At 47.6% G+C, this 15,761-nt stretch overlaps 1 protein-coding gene across 2 annotated transcripts in view; it reads right to left on the reverse strand.

Annotated features, from left to right (window-relative positions):
• LOC124774896 overlaps positions 1-15,761 on the reverse strand; it is a 278,096-nt gene that overhangs the window by 123,955 nt on the left and 138,380 nt on the right. For both annotated transcript variants that reach the window (XM_047249556.1, XM_047249555.1), the window contains exon 2: positions 14,188-14,437. In XM_047249556.1, the coding sequence (XP_047105512.1) occupies positions 14,188-14,437 (250 nt within the window). The remainder of the gene's footprint in view (positions 1-14,187; positions 14,438-15,761) is intronic.

Consider the following 15,761-nt stretch of genomic DNA (forward strand, 5'->3'; position numbering starts at 1 on the left):
CCAGATGTGTTCCATCGGGTTCAGATCTGGCGAGTTTGGGTGGGGGCAGAGTGGGGGGGGGGGGAGAGGGGGGGGCAAACTCACCACTGTGTTCCTCGAACCACTCAATCACATTCCCGGCCTTGTGACGTGACGCGTTATCTTGTTCAAAAATGCCACTGCCGTCGGGAAACATGATCGTCATGAAGAGGCGTACGGGTCTGCAACTAGGGTACGATACCCCTTGGCCGTCATGGTGCCTTGCACGAGCTCCAATGGATCCATGTACGCCTACGTGAGTGTTCCCCAGAGCGTGATGGAGCCGCCGCCAGCTTGTCTCTGTCCCGCAGTACAGGTTTCAAGGAGCTGTTCCCCCTGGAAGACGACGGATCCGCGCCTTCCCATTGGCATGATGGAGGATTCTGGATTCATCAGTCCATGCACGACTCTGCCACTGCGCCAACGTCCAGTGCCGATGGTCACGTGACCATTTCAGTTATAGTTGACGGTGTCGTCGTGTTAACATTGGCACATGCACGGGTCGTCGACTGCGGAGGCCGGTCGTTAGGAGTGTTCGGTGCACCGTGTGTTCCGGACGCACTTGCGCTCTGCACAGCATTGAAGTCTGGTGCTAGTTCCGCCACAGTTCGCCGCCTGCCCTGTTTTACCAGTCTGCCCAGCTTACGAGGTCCGACGTCTGTAACGATGGGTGGCCGCCCTACCCACGACATCTGGACGCGGTTTCACCTTGGTTACGCCACATGTTCAAGACAGTCACCACAGCACTCCTCGAACACCCGACAAGTCAAGTAGTTTCCGAAACGTCTGTCCCGAGTCTCCGGGCCGTCACAATCTGCCCTCGGTCAAACTCAGATAGATCACATGTCTTCCCCATTCTACACACGGACAGCGCGATCACTGATGCACTGTACGTGAGTCTGGCTAGCAGTCATTCCTTGCGAGGTGACGCTGCTATAGCCTGGACGGGTTTATATCGATAGTACGTCCGTGGTAATTTTCAGGCTGCTCAGTGCATATCTCACCAAACCTGAAAAAAATTCTGTATCCGTAATTTACAAGTAATTTCTTTCACAGATGTACGGTCGAATACGGCAGGAGGGAAACACCACTCAATATAGAATTACAGAGTTGAGTACTCTGCCATCCAGTGGTAAGTCTGCAAGATAAAAGCGTCAAACCGATGAGATGACAGCAGTCCCCGTTTTAACGGTTACTTTTAACAGTCTGTCTTCACAACAAATGTGAATGTGTTTTAATAGGTTTCCCAAAATCTGTACACATGCTGAATCCGGGTTACAGTTTACACAAGCAGTACAAAAAACGCTGCGATCGATAAATATTTCTTCAGTTTCATTCAAGCCAGTAAATGTGAGGAAACAGGAAACTAATTCAATACAGCCATTAACATAATGAATCGTGAATTTTCGTAAACATTCAAACAAGTTTTATAGTACCTTTTCTGCTTCTTCTCTTTTGATGATTATTAGTAAAAGGCAATTGTGGACTGGTTAGTCCTGTCGAGTTTGAACCAGACTTTTTCATTCGACCTGATTTGTCTATTTCAAAATATTAATTATTGATTGTGGATAAAAAATCTTCAATAAATGCCGACAGCTAAGGCCGAGCGGTTCTAGCCGCTTCAGTCCGGAACCGCGCTGCTGCTACAGTCGCAGGTTCGAATCCTGCCTCAGGCATGAATGTGTGTGATGTCCTTAGGTTAGTTAGGTTTCAGTAGTTCTACGTCTAGGGGATTGATGACCTCAGATGTTAAGTCCCATAGTGCTTAGAGCCATTTGCCATTTTCTTGAATAAATATTCTCATGCTTTATGATTACTTTATGATTACAATGTTGACTATTTATTTCAACAACACGCAAATGTTACAGACGAGCTTCAGGAACTCAAATGGGAATCCCTGGAGGTAACGCGACATTCCTCTCGAGAACACTACTAGGAAAATATAGAGACGCAGCATATGAAACTGACTGCCTAACGATGCTACTGCCGCCAACGTACATTGCACGTAAGTACCAAGATGATAAGATACGAGAAATTAGAGCTCGTACGGTGACATATAGACAGTCGTTTCTCGCTCGCTTTATTTCCTAGTGGAACAGGAGAGGAAATGACTAGTCATCGTACGGTGTACCCTCCGCCACGTACCGTATGGTGGACTGCGGAGTATCTATATTGATGTGAATGTTATCGTGGATGAGTGTTTGATTGAGTCGTTTGTAAATTTAATTTCAGATCAGATTGGTTAATAGGTGTATAATAAAAGGATGCTAGTATATACTCGTGAAACCTAGCTTACCTAAAAATATTTTGTGGCTACCTGTCACTCCACTGAGATGTAAGATTTCTGTTTTATCTGTTTCCTGGCGGTGACACATCGTCATATTCATCACGATAGTTAAATCGGCAGTTTTGGCGTCTTGCATTCTCTACTGGGTAACTCTGTTAACCCTTGTGCATGACTACAGAGTGAATAAAATTTTTATCCATTATTTTTGTGATTGTGACACACACCTGTAATGAAATGTTTACTACTTAATTTTATGTTGCTGTAGGATTCGATTGACTATCTAGTCGTTTGCAAACATGTGACGAAATTGTTGATCCCTTTACATGAATATTGTTCTCTGTGTAATACTTCTAGTGACTGAAACAAGCGCGAGCATTAATTTTTATTGCGCCATGTGGCTTACGATCATTTTAACTGGCTATCATCTATATCTCGGTCCCATAAACTGACATACGGCCGGGAGTGCGGTGTGCTGACCACATGCCCCTCCGCATTAGCATCCAGTGACGCCTGTGGGCTGAGAATGACACGGCGGTCGGTGGGCACCCTTCATGGCCTGTTCGGACGGAGTTTAGTTTCCTATCATCTACACTCCTGGAAATTGAAATAAGAACACCGTGAATTCATTGTCCCAGGAAGGGGAAACTTTATTGACACATTCCTGGGGTCAGATACATCACATGATCACACTGACAGAACCACAGGCACATAGACACAGGCAACAGAGCATGCACAATGTCGGCACTAGTACAGTGTATATCCACCTTTCGCAGCAATGCAGGCTGCTATTCTCCCATGGAGCCGATCGTAGAGATGCTGGATGTAGTCCTGTGGAACGGCTTGCCATGCCATTTCCACCTGGCGCCTCAGTTGGACCAGCGTTTGTGATGGACGTGCAGACCGCGTGAGACGACGCTTCATCCAGTCCCAAACATGCTCAATGGGGGACAGATCCGGAGATCTTGCTGGCCAGGGTAGTTGACTTACACCTTCTAGAGCACGTTGGGTGGCACGGGATACATGCGGACGTGCATTGTACTGTTGGAACAGCAAGTTCCCTTGGCGGTCTAGGAATGGTAGAACGATGGGTTCGATGACGGTTTGGATGTACCGTGCACTATTCAGTGTCCCCTCGACGATCACCAGTGGTGTACGGCCAGTGTAGGAGATCGCTCCCCACACCATGATGCCGGGTGTTGGCCCTGTGTGCCTCGGTCGTATGCAGTCCTGATTGTGGCGCTCACCTGCACGACGCCAAACACGCATACGACCATCATTGGCACCAGGGCAGAAGCGACTCTCATCGCTGAAGACGACACGTCTCCATTCGTCCCTCCATTCACGCCTGTCGCGACACCACTGGAGGCGGGCTGCACGATGTTGGGGCGTGAGCGGAAGACGGCCTAACGGTGTGCGGGACCGTAGCCCAGCTTCATGAAGACGGTTGCGAATGGTCCTCGCCGATACCCCAGGAGCAACAGTGTCCCTAATTTGCTGGGAAGTGGCGGTGCGGTCCCCTACGGCACTGCGTAGGATCCTACGGTCTTGGCGTGCATCCGTGCGTCGCTGCGGTCCGGTCCCAGGTCGACGGGCACGTGCACCTTCCGCCGACCACTGGCGACAACATCGATGTACTGTGGAGACCTCACGCCCCACGTGTTGAGGAATTCGGCGGTACGTCCACCCGGCCTCCCGCATGCCCACTATACGCCCTCGCTCAAAGTCCGTCAACTGCACATACGGTTCACGTCCACGCTGTCGCGGCATGCTACCAGTGTTAAAGACTGCGATGGAGCTCCGTATGCCACGGCAAACTGGCTGACACTGACGGCGGCGGTGCACAAATGCTGCGCAGATAGCGCCATTCGACGGCCAACACCGCGGTTCCTGGTGTGTCCGCTGTGACGTGCGTGTGATCATTGCTTGTACAGCCCTCTCGCAGTGTCCGGAGCAAGTATGGTGGGTCTGACACACCGGTGTCAATGTGTTCTTTTTTCCATTTCCAGGAGTGTATATATTGGCCCAACCAGAATCTTGATTTTGGCAGTAACATTATAGGGCAGTTGTGTTAATTTAGCAAGTGCCGTTTGTTGCGTTCATATTTATTTCGGCACTCTTTGGCAGCTAATAAACACTTCTGGACGCTCCAAGTGATTAAAATCCCACTAAGATTAAAAATGTCGAACATCGCTGAAAAGTATAGTAGGAAAGTGACAGCAAGAAAATACAATACAGATTCGTGAAAAAACATACCAAATCATGAATACGAACTTCATACAGGCAATATGGGGCCATGTGAATACGAAACATACAAAACGTAACTGAGAGCACAAGGCATGACATAACGCCGAAGACAACAAAGTGGCCACTATGTGGCGCTAGTGGTATCCTATCTTAGACTGAACGCATAAAAAAATATAATTTAAAATACAGGGAAGACGTAAGGAATGGGGCTACCTATGCTGAACCGCAGCAACACAAATAAAATGCACAAATATATAAAAAATGGCATTTCTCATATAATGTTCCTAAATCAATACAGTATATGTAAAACTGAAAGCAGGTGAGTGTGTGTAGGCGACACACACACACACACACACACCAGTCAAAGAGGATTTATTTTATTACAGAGGTGATAACAACAAAGTAAAGAAAGTATAAAACTATTTGAAAAACAAAATTATGTTCCACGTAAAATGGTATAGTTCTATTAAGACTAAATGAGATATCATCAAAATTACATGGAAATGACATTGTACGTTTGGTGATGGGTGACTGTTGTCCTAGGTAAGTTTTATTGTTGGTCCTCACGCTTTGCTGAAGTTTGACATTTATTAATTACGCGCAACCAGTATTTTTTACATTTTTATACTATTTTATTTGTTCCTGTCTTATTTTGTAATATGTTTGTCTATTTCGTTAGGTACTTCATGGTACAATGTCACCATTACTGACACTTCTGCTCATATACAATGTTTTTTAGTTCTGCTGCTATTAAGTTACTTTGTTCTATATTCGGCGGCTATCGCCCTTAGCGTGTCTACTTTCTTACCCTTTTGCAAAAAGTAATGTACGAACTTGACTACGTACTTCCTACCACGACACACTAGAGACTAGACAATCAGTAGATTAATTTGAGCCCATGTTCCTTCAAAGCTTTACCTACATTACAATAAAAAAATAATATTGTTGTTTTTGTTTGTATGCATGCTACATGAACCTAAAGAAGGCTGCCAAACATTCAATGTCATTTCCATGTAATTTTGATGATGTCACATTTAAGTCTTATTACATGTATTGCATTTTATACAATACGTAATTTTGTTTCCCAAATTAGTTTTATACATTTTTACTTTGTCGTTTTCACCTCCGTACTAAAATAAATTTATCCTTCTTCATTGATGTCTCGTAACCCCCCCCCCCCCCCCCACACCTACTTTCGGTTACATGTACTGTACTGGCTTAGAAACATTATATGAGAAATGCCATTTTTGGTATATTTTTATATTTTATTTGTGTTGCGGCGATTCAGCATAGTGCGCCATTGGTTACGTCTTCCCTGTATTTTCAGTTACATTTTTCTTATGCGTTCAGTCTAAGATATGACACCACTAGCGCCACAAATTTTCAGCGTAATGTCATGCCTTGTGAACTCAGTTACGTTTAGGTATGTGTCATATTCACATGACCCCATGACCCCATACTGCCTGTATGAAGTTCTTCTTCATGATTTGGTATGTATTTTCACCAATCGTATTGTATTGTATTGTATTTTGCCGGCCGGAGTGGCCGAGCGGTTAAAGGCGCTACAGTCTGGAACCGCACGACCGCTACGGTCGCAGGTTCGAATCCTGCCTCGGGCATGGATGTGTGTGATGTCCTTAGGTTAGTTAGGTTTAAGTAGTTCTAAGTTCTAGGGGACTTATGACCACAGCAGTTGAGTCCCACAGTGCTCAGAGCCATTTGAACCATTTGTATTGTATTTTCTTTCTTGTCTTTTAGTTGTTATCACTGTGCCTTTTCCAGGTACTCTGATGATGAATGTATTCGAAACACACCAGTAAAGCAGTTGCGTGGGATCTGGTGAATATCAAATATTTATTCAGCATCCATTTCAGTTCTCTTCAACATTTTAAGTCTGATAAAATGGGCGCATACCTCTTCGGCGGCTACTTATCACACCTTGAAAATCCCATATGCTGACGCAGCGGAATTAAGACAGAAATATTGCCGTGATTGGCAATATATTGAGCATCAGTGACGTCGGAGCAGGCAGCGTAACTATACAAGATGTCTCTTTTTCTGCACAAATGCAGGCGAAATTTCCTCTTCCATTTTTTCGTTTGGCCAACAGTTTAGTCAATAACTAAGACCAAAGATTTTTGTGTATTGTAACAAATATCGGATACAGGCTGCAGTTGGAGCAGGCAGCCGCGCGTCAGAACAAGCAATCGCGTGGGAGTCTGTGGTTCGTGTTGACAATACACGCCGGACATGTAAACAGAAACGTATGCTATTAATATATTCGCTCGGGAGTCATTGGCCAACTTGTGTTGTCAGCCAAGCTCAGAGTAAGTGCAGTGTTTTCAAAGTTAGGACCGTCTTTCACTTGTTCAGTTCAGAAACTTGAATTCAACGTGCTTCCTTTAGCTGAGGCAGCGCCCTGAAATACCAAAGTGCTCTTTTTTACGTATAAATTAGTTAGTCTTCTGTTGTTCCGACTTGTAGTTTTGCTCTTCCGACTTGTCCCTACAGAAAGGTGGCGATAGCATTTGCGCGAGAAAATATCAAAAAGTCATCCCATTGTCAACACCCCAGCCGCCACTTGAAAATTGTGGAGGATAATTCCGCCGAAAGCTCTTGAGATTTTAATCATTTGACGTGGCTAGAAGTCTGAGAAAGTTTTATAAATACACATATGGGCGAACATGCATTCGTTCATTGAAGATGAAGCGTGGTAACGAGTAACGGAGAGTTTTCGCATGGAGAGCGGTGCTCACTGGAAAACTATGTAAGGAGGTTTCAGCTCCGCTGGTCCACGTGAGTACTCACATACTGTGCTCTGTAGTGGCAGCAGTTTCAAATTCCGCGTCGCTCGCTTTATGTTTCTCCGGATTATTGCTGTTTTTGTGATTTTCTTTAATTTATGTAAGCCAGTGTGTAGTTAAGAACTGCATTATACACTCCTGGAAATGGAAAAAAGAACACATTGACACCGGTGTGTCAGACCCACCATACTTGCTCCGGACACTGCGAGAGGGCTGTACAAGCAATGATCACACGCACGGCACAGCGGACACACCAGGAACCGCGGTGTTGGCCGTCGAATGGCGCTAGCTGCGCAGCATTTGTGCACCGCCGCCGTCAGTGTCATCCAGTTTGCCGTGGCATACGGAGCTCCATCGCAGTCTTTAACACTGGTAGCATGCCGCGACAGCGTGGACGTGAACCGTATGTGCAGTTGACGGACTTCGAGCGAGGGCGTATAGTGGGCATGCGGGAGGCCGGGTGGACGTACCGCCGAATTCCTCAACACGTGGGGCGTGAGGTCTCCACAGTACATCGATGTTGTCGCCAGTGGTCGGCGGAAGGTGCACGTGCCCGTCGACCTGGGACCGGATCGCAGCGACGCACGGATGCACGCCAAGACCGTAGGATCCTACGCAGTGCCGTAGGGGACCGCACCGCCACTTCCCAGCAAATTAGGGACACTGTTGCTCCTGGGGTATCGGCGAGGACCATTCGCAACCGTCTCCATGAAGCTGGGCTACGGTCCCGCACACCGTTAGGCCGTCTTCCGCTCACGCCCCAACATCGTGCAGCCCGCCTCCAGTGGTGTCGCGACAGGCGTGATTGGAGGGACGAATGGAGACGTGTCGTCTTCAGCGATGAGAGTCGCTTCTGCCTTGGTGCCAATGATGGTCGTATGCGTGTTTGGCGCCGTGCAGGTGAGCGCCACAATCAGGACTGCATACGACCGAGGCACACAGGGCCAACACCCGGCATCATGGTGTGGGGAGCGATCTCCTACACTGGCCGTACACCACTGGTGATCGTCGAGAGGACACTGAATAGTACACGGTACATCCAAACCGTCATCGAACCCATCGTTCTACCATTCCTAGACCGCCAAGGGAACGTGCTGTTCCAACAGGACAATGCACGTCCGCATGTATCCCGTGCCACCCAACGTGCTCTAGAAGGTGTAAGTCAACTTCCCTGGCCAGCAAGATCTCCGGATCTGTCCCCCATTGAGCATGTTTGGGACTGGATGAAGCGTCGTCTCACGCGGTCTGCACGTCCAGCACGAACGCTGGTCCAACTGAGGCGCCAGGTGGAAATGGCATGGCAAGCCGTTCCACAGGACTACATCCAGCATCTCTACGATCGTCTCCATGGGAGAATAGCAGCCTGCATTGCTGCGAAAGGTGGGTATACACTGTACTAGTGCCGACATTGTGCATGCTCTGTTGCCTGTGTCTATGTGCCTGTGGTTCTGTCAGTGTGATCATGTGATGTATCTGACCCCAGGAATGTGTCAATAAAGTTTCCCCTTCCTGGGACAATGAATTCACGGTGTTCTTATTTCAATTTCCAGGAGTGTATATAGTACACAGCTGTACAAGTTATTTTACTTTATCCTACAGATTTCGGTCAAGCTAAGAGCATCAATGGATCATCTGTATCAAAGGAGAGAAAAAAGTCATATGAATACAATGATTACAGATAGTGCCTCTTAAAAGATTCATACCCACATTATACATCTATTATGCGGAGACTGCCACGTAAGTATGTAACTGATATATAAGGGGATAGTCAAATGAATACGAGACAGATGGAAAAAGTAAGTAAACTGTTTGTAATTTCGTAAGTTATCGCCATAACGGTTAGTAAATTTAAGTAATGGCCATAACTATTAGTACCTTCACCCCACTTTGAGACAACATGGCCAGTGCACTCTTGGAAGAATGTATCCAGTCGCCTATGGATCCACAATTGTGCCCAGGCGCGCACCTCTTCGTCCGAAGCGAATCGACGGCCACGAATGTCTTTTTTCAGGACTCCAGAAACATGGAAGTCGCGCAGGTTCAAAAATGGTTCAAATGGCTCTGAGCACTATGCGAATTAACTTCTGAGGTCATCAGTCGCCTAGAACTTAGAACTAATTAAACCTAACTAACCTAAGGACATCACACACATCCATGCCCGAGGCAGGATTCGAACCTGCGACCGTAGCGGTCGCCCGGTTCCAGACTGTAGCGCCTAGAACCGCACGGCCACTCCGGCCGGCAAGTCGCACAGGGAGAGGTCGGGACCGTAGGGAGGATTTGTAAGGGCTTTCCAGCGAAACTTCTACAACGTAGTCGAAACAATCTTGGCAACATCTGAGCGGGCATTATCCTTGACCAGAATGACGCCGCCCGTCAACGTTCCTAGCCGTTGTTGGTATCAGGTACCCTTGTGCGCCCGTTAGCTCGCCCACGGCAGGCCAAGTTCGGTAGGCAACCCGCCAGGCAGTCTTACTGCACTACATGGCTATAGTGCCTTTTCTGCAGGGTGCATGCCTGACGACAGGCATAACGGAATTCATTAATGCTTTTGCACTTCGTGGTGAACGTAGCTATAGCGCAGACGTCTCGAAATAGCCCATTGCCCTTTTCCCTTTCTTGGGAAGAACAATTCTTATTCGTTGAACAAGACGGGTTGCCTCAGCGTCTGTTATGCCATAAGATGCTTACTACAATGAAGAAGTCCAATAACCTGAAACACTTCGTGTCCCCTTCAGGCAACGCAGATTGATGAGGCTGACGGCGATGTTAGAAAGCAACTTGTTGCCACCCTGAAGGCGAAGTAGAGCAACAGTTAATACTGAGGCACAGAAAAGTCTTAACGTAAAGTTTCTGCGTGTTCTTCATATGCGTCAGTTCCAATTTTTACATACGTTTCATGAAATTAATTATAGATAGCTGACGAGGAGGGGTACTCAAATGATGCAGCATTACAAGCAAGCTGTTGTGACTTGGCAAGACAGCCAAGTCACTATGAGAGGAAGCCGAAATCACGCGCTTAAGCTCACGCAGGCTGGCGCGAGGTCCGGAACAGTTAAGGGAATTAATAGTAGAAAATAAAGTACGTAGTTGATATAATACTCAACTTTAATCCATAATTGGAGAACATCGCTCTTGACGGTACATGTTTTATGATTTCAATGTTATCTGGTAATGGCGCCTTGCTACGTCGTAGCAAATGTAGCTGAAGGCTATGCTAACTATCGTCTCGGCAAATGAGAGCGTATTTGTCAGTGAACCATTGCTATTAACGTCGGCTGTACAACTGGGGCGAGTGCCAGGTCGTCTCTCTAGACCTGCCGTGTGGTGGCGCTCGGTCTGCAATCACTGACAGTGGCGACACGCGGGTCCGACGTATACTAGCGGACCGCGGCCGATTTAAAGGCTACCAACTAGCAAGTGTGGTGTCTGGCGGTGACACCACACAAGCTACAAAGTTGCACACATCCGAAGAAGTGGCGTGCCGTTTGCAATTGGAACCCTTTGCAAATCTTGTTTGCTGGCAGTCGCTGACTGCTTAATGCCAGGAGAGGTAAGAAAATTTGAGAGAGTTTGCCTCTCCAAGCTTTCCCGTCGCATCCAAGACTTGGGTGCGGATCTGGAAAAACCAACTGAACAATTTTCGTTGCTCATTCATTAGCAATTTATGAAACCACCAATGTAACAGACTATGCACAGCTGACAATATTTGTGCGGGGTGACTCCATACTGCAGGTTTTCGAGAGACTGAGACACGTGGATTACATAACCACAGGTCGCGATATATTTGAGGTGGTATGTGAATCCGTCGAAAACATGCGTTTCTTATAGAAGAGGCTGTATCCTGTGGGGACAGATGGAGCTCCGCAGATGATTGGGAGTCAGCCAGGCTTTGTATCTCATGTGAAAGAAAACAGTTTGTGAAATACTTATCACATATACACTGTTTTATCCACCGGGAGACACTTTTCGCAGAAAGAGTGCAATATCGCGACGTCATGAAGGCGCAATGGTGCCCGTCATCTCTAGTTGAAGGGATATTTGCAAGAACTCGAAGCAGCATACTGTGACGTACCCTACCATTGCGCGGTACGATGGCTTAGTAGAGACAAAGTTCTCAAGTTTGGTATTCGGAAGGAAATTGAGCTCTGTATGGAAACGAAAGGAGAGACGTGGCTAGGACTCACTGACGACAAATGGGTTGCAGACATGGTCTTTCTCACTGATAACACGGGACAGTTAAATCCCTTAAATTTGTCACTTCAAGGAAAGGATCTGCTTATACCTAGCATGCATGACTAAATAAGTGCATTCAAAGACAAACTGAATCTTTTTGAAAGGCAGCTCGCTACACGAAATCTAACGTTTTTCGGAAGCCTTTCATTGCTACAATTACCTCGAGACTCGCATTTCGCGGCTTGTCAAGAATATAATGTGATCTACCCATCTTATCTTCAACATTCTTCTGTAGCACCACATTTCGAAAGCTTCTATTCTCTTCTTGTCTAAACTATTTATCGTCCATGTTTCACTTCCATACATCGCTACACTCCATACAAATACTTTCAGAAACAACTTCCTGACACTTAAATCTATACTCGATGTTAACAAATTTCTCTTCTTCAGAAACGCTTTCCTTGCCATTGTCAGTCTACATTTTATATCCTCTCTACTTCGACCAGTATCAGTTATTTTGCTCCCGAAATAGCAAAACTCATTTACTACTTTAAGCGTCTCATTTCCTTATCTAATTCCCGCAGCATCACTCGATTTAATTCGACTACATTCCATTATCCTCGTTTTGCTTTTGTTGATGTTCATCTTATATTCTCCTTGCGCTATTCATTATTTCCCGTAGGGCTAATAGTTTCACCATAGCAGCGAGAGAATATAAAAATCTTGCACATGATATTTGAAGGCGTTGCGTGTTGCATAAAACCCATGGGTACAGGCACCTGCATCATCCTGCACGTGCATATGACCATGGCTTCCCCGGCGTGTATGCTGTTTTAAAGGTTCTTGGGTGTCCCGCCGGATACGATCGTCGAATGCCCAAGATATTTCGGCGGAATAACCGTCCCGACATCATCCAGTGTCCGCTCTCTACCGCTAGCATTTAAATACTAGCGGCAGGCCACTGCATCAGCACTACCTGATGATGGCGGAACGGTTATTCACCGAAATATCGTGGGCATTCGACGATCGTATCCGGCGGGACACCCAAAAACCTTTCAAACACCATTTTTACTCCTTACCCTCTCAGGGACCGTTCTTACAGTTCCTCCTCTAGTAAAACCACTCTGTATAATTCAATACTGAACACTCACTGTAGTTTTACGACACCGCCTACGCGAAATATACACTCCTGGAAATTGAAATAAGAACACCGTGAATTCATTGTCCCAGGAAGGGGAAACATTATTGACACATTCCTGGGGTCAGATACATCACATGATCACACTGACAGAACCACAGGCACATAGACACAGGCAACAGAGCATGCACAATGTCGGCACTAGTACAGTGTATATCCACCTTTTGCAGCAATGCAGGCTGCTATTCTCCCATGGAGACGATCGTAGAGATGCTGGATGTAGTCCTGTGGAACGGCTTGCCATGCCATTTCCACCTGGCGCCTCAGTTCGACCAGCGTTCGTGCTGGACGTGCAGACCGCGTGAGACGACGCTTCATCCAGTCCCAAACATGCTCAATGGGGGACAGATCCGGAGATCTTGCTGGCCAGGGTAGTTGACTTACACCTTCTAGAGCACGTTGGGTGGCACGGGATACATGCGGACGTGCATTGTCCTGTTGGAACAGCAAGTTCCCTTGCCGGTCTAGGAATGGTAGAACGATGGGTTCGATGACGGTTTGGATGTACCGTGCACTATTCAGTGTCCCCTCGACGATCACCAGTGGTGTACGGCCAGTGTAGGAGATCGCTCCCCACACCATGATGCCGGGTGTTGGCCCTGTGTGCCTCGGTCGTATGCAGTCCTGATTGTGGCGCTCACCTGCACGGCGCCAAACACGCATACGACCATCATTGGCACCAAGGCAGAAGCGACTCTCATTGCTGAAGACGACACGTCTCCATTCGTCCCTCCATTCACGACACCACTGGAGGCGGGCTGCACGATGTTGGGGCGTGAGCGGAAGACGGCCTAACGGTGTGCGGGACCGTAGCCCAGCTTCATGGAGACGGTTGCAAATGGTCCTCGCCGATACCCCAGGAGCAACAGTGTCCCTAATTTGCTGGGAAGTGGCGGTGCGGTCCCCTACGTCACACCTTAGGATCCTACGGTCTTGGCGTGCATCCGTGCGTCGCTGCGGTCCGGTCCCAGGTCGACAGGCACGTGCCCCTTCCGCCGACCACTGGCGACAACATCGATGTACTGTGGAGACCTCACGCCCCACGTGTTGAGCAATTCGGCTGTACGTCCACCCAGCTTCCCGCATGCCCACTATACGCCCTCGCTCAAAGTCCGTCAACTGCACATACGGTTCACGTCCACGCTGTCGCGGCATGCTACCAGCGTTAAAGACTGCGATGGAGCTCCGTATGCCACGGCAAACTGGATGACACTGACGGCGGCGGTGCACAAATGCTGCGCAGCTAGCGCCATTCGACGGCCAACACCGCGGTTCCTGGTGTGTCCGCTGTGCCGTGCGTGTGATCATTGCTTGTACAGCCCTCTCGCAGTGTCCGGAGCGAGTATGGTGGGTCTGACACACCGGTGTCAATGTGTTCTTTTTTCCATTTCCAGGAGTGTATCCGGTGCGTATGCTCGGTAATTCTTGGAACTGGGCAGCAGAGCAGCCGGGGTACTGACCGAGCAGCATGTGCGACATGACGGCGGCCATGCCCCTCGTCAGGTCGTACACGTACAGCTGGACGGGCGCGCCCAGGTCGGGCACGGGCGGCTCGTCGGCGCGCCGGCGCTCCATCTCCTCGTCGCTGTCGTCGCCGCTGCTGCTGCCGCTGCCGCTTCTGCTGCTGCCGCTGTCGCTCTCCTCCTCCTCTTCCTTCTTCTCGCTGCTGGCAACCGAGCTGCGCTTCTCTGCGTCTCCGCCGACTCCGGCCTGCAAACCGCAGCACATTTATTTACACATCGTAGCCACTGGAAGTTCGAGGATGACACGCAAACGAATGCTAGGAAAAACGGGTATGTATTCTAAGCGGATTTAGACTTTCTAGGCGAATCTCGACGGTGAAATGGTCTCGTATTATCAGCAGAGTCGAGGCGTCGTTCTACTGCAACGATTCAACAACATGACACTTCGCCTGAAGATGACAAGTAGGAAACTAGTTGAAACGTGGCGCAGAACGACGCCTTGACTCGGCTGATAACCCGAGAAGAATTCATCATGTACTCTGCTGGTTATTAAAATTACAACACTAGGAAGGAATGCAATTAAAGAAATTTTACTTATTGTGAGTATACATCAAACCCAATTCGGTTTTACGTAGAGTACTCCACGGCAAGGCCACTTACTTAGTTTGTATTTATCGTGAATCTTTCGCAAAGCGCAAAGTCGCAAGTGACAGGGAAAAAGCGCAGGTGACTCCTGTGTGTTAGAAGGGTGAAAGAACGGAGCCGCAAAATTGCAGACCAACATCCTCAACGAAAGCATCGCTTCTGCGAAACTCAGCCCGCCCTTTTCTCAAATAATATACTGTGAACTAGGAAAATTCCATATTCCTAGATTTCCAAAAAGCATTTGACATGATACCCCACTGCAGACTGCTAACAAAGGTAAGAGCATATGGGATAGGTTCTCAGATACCTGAGTGGCACGAAGACTTCGTAAGAAAGGGAGCCCAATGGTTTGTGTCTATGAGATACAAGGGTGTCGTTAGGAGTGCCTCAGGGACGTGTGTTAGCACCGCTATTATTTTCTATACACATAAGAGATTTGGCGGACAGGGTGGGCAACAATCTGCAGTTGATTGCTGATGATGATGATGATGATGATGATGATGAGTGTACAGTAAGATGTCAAAGTTCAGTGACTGTAGGAGGACACAAGACGACTCGGACAAAATTTCTAGTTGATGTGATGGATGACAGCTAGCTCAAAATGTATAAGTATGTAAGTTAATGCGAATTAGTAGGAAAAACAAACCTGTAATGTTCGAGTACAGCATTAGTAGTGTTCTGCTTAAAAGAATCACGTCTAAATATCTCGGAGTAACGTTCCAAAGCGATATGAAATGGGACGAGCAAGTGAGTATTGTTGTAGGGAAGGAGAATGGTCGACTTGGGTTTAATGGGAGAATTTTAGGAAACCCTGGTTCATCTGTAAAGGAAACAGCAGATAGGATGCTAGTGCGACATATTCTTTATTACTGCTCGAATGTTTGAGATCCGCACCACGTCGCATTACACGAAGCATCGAAGCAATT

This window comes from Schistocerca piceifrons, chromosome 2, assembly GCF_021461385.2.
Source record: "Schistocerca piceifrons isolate TAMUIC-IGC-003096 chromosome 2, iqSchPice1.1, whole genome shotgun sequence".
Lineage (NCBI taxonomy): Eukaryota > Metazoa > Arthropoda > Insecta > Orthoptera > Acrididae > Schistocerca > Schistocerca piceifrons.